At 43.0% G+C, this 7,862-nt stretch overlaps 1 protein-coding gene across 1 annotated transcript in view; it reads left to right on the top strand.

The window, feature by feature from the left end:
• Positions 1–7,660, top strand: part of trim71 (tripartite motif containing 71, E3 ubiquitin protein ligase) — a 48,890-nt gene extending 41,230 nt beyond the window's left edge. The window contains exon 7 of the mRNA XM_088328944.1: positions 43–7,660. Within this exon, the coding sequence (XP_088185070.1) occupies positions 43–615 (573 nt within the window). The 3' untranslated portion in view covers positions 616–7,660. The remainder of the gene's footprint in view (positions 1–42) is intronic.
• Positions 7,661–7,862: the final 202 nt, after the last annotated feature.

The following is a 7,862-nucleotide window of genomic DNA, read 5'->3' on the forward strand; positions in this document are numbered from 1 at the left end:
TGTGCTATTCTCATGCCCTGACACATTTGCTTTCCTTGACAGGTGTTTACATTTGAGGGCCAGTTCCTGCTGAAGTTCGGGGAGAAGGGGACCAAAAACGGGCAGTTCAACTATCCCTGGGATGTGGCTGTCAACTCCGAGGGTAAGATCTTGGTGTCCGACACCAGGAACCACCGCGTGCAGCTATTTTCCACCGACGGCTCGTTTCTCAACAAATACGGCTTCGAGGGGGCTCTGTGGAAACACTTTGACTCGCCTAGAGGCGTGGCCTTCAACCACGAGGACCACCTCGTGGTGACCGACTTCAACAACCACCGGCTCCTGGTCATCCAGCCCGACTGCCAGTCGGCCCGCTTTTTGGGCTCGGAGGGCATAGGAAACGGCCAGTTCCTGAGACCCCAAGGTGTGGCGGTGGACCAGGAGAACCGGATCATCGTGGCCGACTCCCGCAACCACCGCGTGCAAGTGTTTGAGCCCAACGGGAACTTTTTATGCAAGTTTGGAACCCAAGGAAGCGGCTTTGGACAAATGGATCGTCCCTCCGGGGTGGCTGTGATGCCAGACGGTGTCATCGTCGTTGTTGACTTCGGGAATAATCGTATCCTCAAGTTCTAGAACCCGAAAATTCACTCCCTCTGTTGGGCCTTTTGCCGTTTTTGTGTCCAACCCAGCGCCCTCCCCCTACCTTCAATAACGGAGGCGAGTGAATGATTAAAAAACTGACACGATAGGAGGAGAGCTCAGAGGGCTGAGAGCACGTTGATGAGAAGGGAAGTTAAACCTCAAATTTCTTTCCCCTCCGTACACACACTCATCCCAGTATACGGTATGAATTTCAACAAGGACCTCAACAAATAGATAATCGGTAGCAAAACGAAAAGAGCCATTTTCCCTTAAGTCAGCTGCTCAAGTCTTTCTGCAAGCTCTTCTCGAGTATCCTTCTCAGGGAATTTCTCACTTTTTTTGGAGGGGGAAACCTCACACCCTCTGCTCCACACCTACCTCATTTAGCTCTTTATGAATGTAATCATAGTCACTGAGCAGAGGTTTATTAGTCCGTGAAGTTTTACAAAGAAAAGCCTACCTCTATAGTTTTATTTAAGAGAGACAAAAAAATAGGAGAAAAGAGACTCTTCAGTCGAATTATTTGCACAGGAGTAATGGAATTAATGCTGTGCGTCTTTTTAAACGAGTGCGAACCTCCTGAATGTGTTGCTGTACTTGGATGGCTGTAGAAGCTGCATGATTCATTCTCGACGGAAGGCATTACGTCAAAAATGGAAATGGGGTACAGTACTGTAATGTCTGTGTAGTCTCCATCATAGCTTTTGTTTTGTCTTCATTTCGCTATTACTTTCATCCCTCAACACAATGCTCGAGTTTGCATTGGCGTTACAGCCCAAGCGGAATGTGGCGTGAAGAAAAATGCCACAATGATATGTTTAAAGAAAGAGCTCAGGTAATAGTTCTGCTAATTTGAAATGATCAGAGCTTCTTCATGCCTCTTTATAGCGGCTCTCTTAAAAGCAAATCAGGCCCGTAATGAAATTAGAAATTGCCACCTTTACAAAAGAGCAGCCCCTGAAGAAATTCAGCTCGACCGTATTTGTGACACCCAGTCAGCTGCAGTACGCGAAGAATTGTATGCAAGGACTGCTCACTCTCTTATGAAAGGTGAGGACCCACAAATAGATGTAGTGGGATCAATTTTTCAAGATTAGAATCTATTGTAGATCTTGACGTCGAGATTTAATCGTAGTCGAACGACATTGTTTCTAGAGGCAGTGTTAAACAAAAGCCTCAGCGATAGAACACAGTCCAGAGGACGAAAATTGTAACATCGAATAACTTAAGATATCATACAGTGAACCCTTCCTATTCGCAAGGGTGGACCAGTATATTTTAAATCCATGACTAGGTAACATCCCCTGAAAGGGTTTAACGATGACAAAAGCACTACATTTGTCGAAATGAAGCCGGAGGTTCCGCGGCGTTCACTGTCAAGTCCTTTGGAAGAAATCCGGGTTTCAAAAGACGCCCTCTTCTGATCCATCGAAGAGGCCGCAACTGAGAAAGCCCGCTCAGGTCTGAGGGGTCGCCTCCAGACCTTTGCACCAGAAGACCGATCCTCTAAATTTGGAGGTCTAAAGACCAACTACTAGATTTAACCAAAGTTAGAATATCTGCGCAGTGCCCAACTAAAAAAATTGACATTCGTTCATCAATCACTGTTGCTGGGAATCGTTACTGGCATCAACTCATGGAGTTGGCTTGCATTGACAGCTGCATGAGTCCCTATGACATCCTCTTTTGAATCCTACGTCCAAGCGCATAGAAAACCAAAGACCTCCCAGTCCTCCCCTTTTTTAGATCCGTGCCCTACTCGAACGCACTCGACCATTCACGTTCCCGTCGGCGGCTTCCTTATCCCGGAGAAAAAACACAGAAAGATTCGCCGACGAGCCCTCTCCTTTGAGGCGGGGGCCATCCGCACACGACACCAACCATACCCTCCCCTCCCTAACCCGAGCCTTGAGCAATCTACCTCGAAGATCTCGTCCGTCACTTCGTAGCTGCTGTTTATTTACACATACCTCAAACTTGTGTTGTTTCTATCGGAGTACCTCATTTTAATTTTTGTGTTTTTTCACATGCTGGCCTACCTCACCAGATTTTGTTTCCTTATATTTCTCCTTGATGCAGTGAATTGAGCGTTGCAGTACAGTGCATGTCCCGTAGCTTAAGGACCAAAGATTGAGGCACTGTATTCAACACGCGTGTTATGGTCATATGTTTACCATCTCGTTTTTTTTTTCCCCGCTTGGTTCATCTGCCATAGTACGCATAAATGCCTTTCTCGGATTAATTTTCGTGAAAAAAAAATCACCAACCAAACCAAATACTTCCGTCGATAGTGAGTGCCAAAATGATCTCTGAGAGTTCTGTGCCAAGGACCACACTTGCTGTCGAGCGGTCCACGCTTTTATCCGAGATTTAAATGTGGAGCGAGACGGACGGGATGCACTCACTGGGCTGGGCCCCTATTCCCTTTCACCACTCCACAATGAACTCGTTAGGCTTCCTTTCCAACGTTTGCCTTTTGCAAGAGGCAGAAGGCACAAGGACCTCAACGTATCAACCGTCTGATTTTTGGACGCAACGGCGCCGACGGCTTTTAAACATCGCAAGAGGAAACGTTTCCTCATCAGCACACAGTAGAAGAACAATAGCAGTCGGTCGAGCCGTTGCGTTTTCAGTATTACTGCGTTCATCCACGTCTGCGTCCTTTTTCGGGGAGAAAAAAAAATAAGATTGCAGATTTCTATCTTGAAGATCCTTAGGTCTCCACTCTTTAAGAGGAAAAAATATTTTAATACTATTATTTACTTTTGGGGGTTTTGTTGCATGCTTTAAAAAAACTTATTCTAAAGTCTTTTGGGGGGATAATTGTTGGGGAGAAAAGCATATTTTCTTGTTTTTGGTCGGTGGGGATCAGGTGGCTCGAATCAGGAAATGTTCCCAAAGATGAGTACACCTTTTCTAGGATAGAATGTTTATTGCGGTTTGATCAGGTTTTTCCTCAAGAGGCCCCGCAGAGCACAATCTGTTCATTCAACCTTTTTCTTTTCTTTATAAGAATATGTTCTGTGCACCGACACTGGTCCAAAACATTGAGTTTTAATTGAGAATTGTGTTTATGTGATAAACGCAGTGAAATCAGTGTTTTTTCATAACACAAGGGGACGTCCGCTTTTCTTTTGAGCGATCATGGTCTCGAGCCTAGGAGTAACAATTCACCAGGATAATGTGAAGCTAGTGAGGCTGCGTGGAACATATTCAGTTTATCAATTTTCTTTTTTGTGGGGGCAGGGGTCGATTTTTAGGCAGCAAAAACGCATCTCCGTGTGTCTTGCATGCCTTACCACTCAGGCGCTTTACTCGCAACACGTTCTTAAAAATGTTGTTGTCTTCAATTGATAGATTTGCCCGCAACAAAAACCTACATGAATATCCCCCCCTCATCCCTGTTACCTTCACTGGTCCACCAGTTTGGCTGGTCCGGGAAAAACAAAGCTGCACGGGGTGATATGTGCGAGGTCGTAGACCTTTTTAAAATTATTAATCGAACGTTTAAAAATAAAAAAAATATAAAAAAAGATTGGTGAAAATTAAGCAAGGAAATGAAATATATCTCAGGTAGTTCTTAGCATCCCTGCTGGTGTCTCAATGAACTGTTTTCCATAGAAATAAAGTAGAACACCCTTGCCCCGTTTCATCTCTCCTTTTCCCCGTTTTGATCCTTAGTGCTAGTCTGATTATTTTGTGTGTCTGTTTAAAATCTTGGGAAAAAAAAGAAACTGAACCTTCTACTGATTTACCGTATTTTCCGCACAGTAAGGCTCGTGGATTATCAGTTCCCCCTCAAAAAGTCTTATGATATTTTTATTGATATAATTCTCACTGGACTACAAGGTGCATGAAATTGATACCACAGCAAGAGTTACTGTTTTTTTTTCCTGTGTAACTGTTGGGCTCTTCATACGTTTACGGTATATATTAGTACAATAATTGATCAGTCAATGGGTGCCGCTGACAAAATTTGCAAAAACTGAATGCAATGGGACTCGAACCCGTGTCGCGGTGGTGAGAGCGCTGACACTTTTCCACTAGGAATACAGACGACACACGAAAATGCATTAGCTTTAATTTCATTACATTATTTTTTAGTCACGTGAAAATATCGTTAGGCATGAAACTGGGCTTGAAATGTAGTATTGTATCGCGGGTAGCAAAATCTTTACCAAGCGCATGGGATTCTGAACTGAATAAAGAGGAAGGGATTGTGGGAAGTAATTTGGTCATCCTGAAAGATATGAATAAATGTATGGCTGGACGTATTTCAAGCTTTTGCTACGTAGAATGCTTAGTTGGAGTTGAGAAAAAGTAAAACAGCTTTTTGTACCGATTTTAATCACTTTTTCTCATTTCTCTAACATATTTGGTAAAATACTGTTATAATGAGATGAAAGGAATTGCCTTTTCGTGTGTCGTCTGTATCCCTATTGTGCTTGTTGATAGGACCCAGCGGCTCCCTGCATCGATCTGGGTTCGACTCCCATTGCATCCAACGTTAAGTAAACGTTATGCAATTATGAACAACCATCCACGTCCTTAGCAGCCCGGTGGCTAGAATTCAAGACACTTATTATCCGACTCAATCCCCGTTGCCACTATCGTTACGCAATTGTGTTCATCGATAATTTATCGATCAATCAATAACTGCACAAATATGATCACGCATTTTCGATTTTGTCTGCATATAAGGCGCGCAGGATTGAAAGGCGCGCATTCAAATTTCCGGCTAATTTTGAGTTTTGAAGTGAGCCTTAGAGTAAGGAAAATATGGTAATCCATCCCCCGATTATTTCTTGATTCTTTTTACGTGACAAAAAAAGTACAAAAGCCACACACCACCTGATGCTCATGGGCCCTTTTAGAATGTATTTTGTGAAGAAAAGGGTTCGGCAGCGTCTGGCCGATTGCTCGCTCTCCACGACCACGCTGCTGGGCCTCTGCACAATTCCATTTTTGCCGCCGACTCGTCCCCCTCATCAGCAATATTCCTCGGGTGGCGTAAACCAGCATTAACGTCTATCTGGTTAATAAGGGTGGTCCGTATTTGTACGAAGAATTTCAAAAACAAATATTTTGATGAGCGAAGGCCTGAATGCAATGTGAAATCATGGAAAAACACATTTTATGAAGTTTCAGATGGATCGGATGTATTTAAAAGGGTCTCTAAAGGCCAAATTTGCGGGGTAGAGTTGTGCTTTTTAAGTGATTTGGAGTTCACAAGACTCTTAGAGTGTTAAACATTGAAAAAACCCATCAGATATTAGTGTGATTTTTGTGAAGTTCTTTGCCCTCGAGACCACCTCCTCCACCACAAGGCTCACTGACAGCCCTCTTATCTTCATTGTGGAAATGAGAAACCGACTCAGCACTTCCATCAAGGACGGCAGCTGATTTCCCATCATCGGCTGGGGGTTTGGCTGGCCGATCAGCTAGACATTTGTTGCTTTCTTTGTCTCGTTTACACTCCAATGCTTTGCTTAAGACTGAGGAGAAACAATATTAGCCATAAATGAATTTAATTGTAAAACACCGTTTACCACACACATGTAACACGCATATTTTCCCAATGTTTTACACCATGGATGTCAAACACAGTTCAGATCCCGACTCCGTTCTAAGGCAGGCCGAATCAGTTGAAGAATGTCAAGTTTTAGCTTCATTCTTTAATATTGTGCTTTATCATTCAGCATACATTAGTAATTTACCCTACATAATATAATCACAGATATGGTCTGGATTATGTGGTCTGAATTTATATGACAAAGGAACTTTCTTATATGCACTATATTTCTTCACAAACAACGGGGAAGAATTTCGATGTTTGGCATCGAATGTCAACTGGTTTATGTTAACACTCAAATGAATGCAGTTTTACACCTGAACCAACTCGACACACTAGATAAACTCAACACTGCCCTCTTGCAGCTGGAGAAAGCGTTTGGTTTGCTTTTATTTAAGAAATATGTTAATAGAAATTGCATCAAGACTTTATTCCTTTTTTATCCTTATACTCAGAAATTTATGGCGAGCCGGATTAATTCAACCGTATATTTGACATGGTAGTTTTACACCCTATGTAAGTGTTTTGAACCCACATTTGAAATGCACTCTTCAAAAAAACCTTTTAAAAGCACAGCTCTAATTTCTTATAATAAAAGGCCTTGTTAGGAATTGGCACCGTTGCTAGCAGGTCAATTTTGAGCCTGGGGTCCAGTTTAGGCATGATCACTAAAACAAATATCGCTCAATATAATTATTACAACATGCATCCATAACCATATATCCCATTGTAATTTCATTCCATGGCCCCTGAGACACATCATTTTATTACATTTCACAACCTTGAAAATGGGTCATTGGAGACCGTAACATAAGGGTTAAATAGGTCCGATCCAACTGATGTTTCACAAGATGTGTTTTCTCATCGTTTCACACCATATTCAGGCCTTCACTTGACAAATTATTCGATATATAAGGACCACCTTTAAATATGACTGTTTGACGTGAAGCCTCACAGGAGCCGCTTTCTCATAGTTACACACCATATTACGGCCTTTGCTGACGAAAAATCAAAGTCTGCACAGGAAGGCGGTTTCTCAGATCCAATCGGTGCGGGCCCTGCAGCGGGGAGGGCGCGGCTGTGGTTTTTTTTTTCTTCTCTTTTTTGCGTATGTTGTCAAAGCAGAACTCCAGTGAATGTAAACCCTCACAGTCCAGGAGGCAGCGCGAGTGGATGTGGCTTGCTGAGTTTAGATGAGTGCTGCTGGCATTTCCTCCAAAAAGCCATCGTGTGTGTTGCGTGTGTTTCGTGATTGCCTGTGTCTCTTCCACACACACTGTGCCGAGTGCAAGGGCAGATGTCAGGTCTTCAGTCTAAATAAGGCAAAAGGAGACTATAATATTTTTTGGGCCGCTTGCCGTTCGCGCTGTCGCTCTTCGGACTTTAAACATTTCCTATGCAGTTGTTTTGTTGTCTGTTTTTCGTTTGTTTACACTTAAATAAAGTTGGATACATTGACTTCAACACGTGAGTGGTGTCCCTTAGGGTTTGTACGGGTGCGCAAAATCCTTCAAGATGCATGAATTTTAAATGTGTTTTCAAGGAGTGGAAAGTGCTTGAATTTTGGGTGAAGTGCTTGTAAATGCTCGATATTGTTGCCATGTTTCTGAACAGATCCGCCTTAAAATGACACTAACACAGCTCTTTGTTGGCTTTGCCATTGCAT

Source organism: Urocampus carinirostris, chromosome 2 (genome assembly GCF_059441175.1).
Source record: "Urocampus carinirostris isolate Australia breed hairy pipefish chromosome 2, RoL_Ucar_1.0, whole genome shotgun sequence".
In the NCBI taxonomy this organism is placed as follows: Eukaryota; Metazoa; Chordata; class Actinopteri; order Syngnathiformes; family Syngnathidae; genus Urocampus; species Urocampus carinirostris.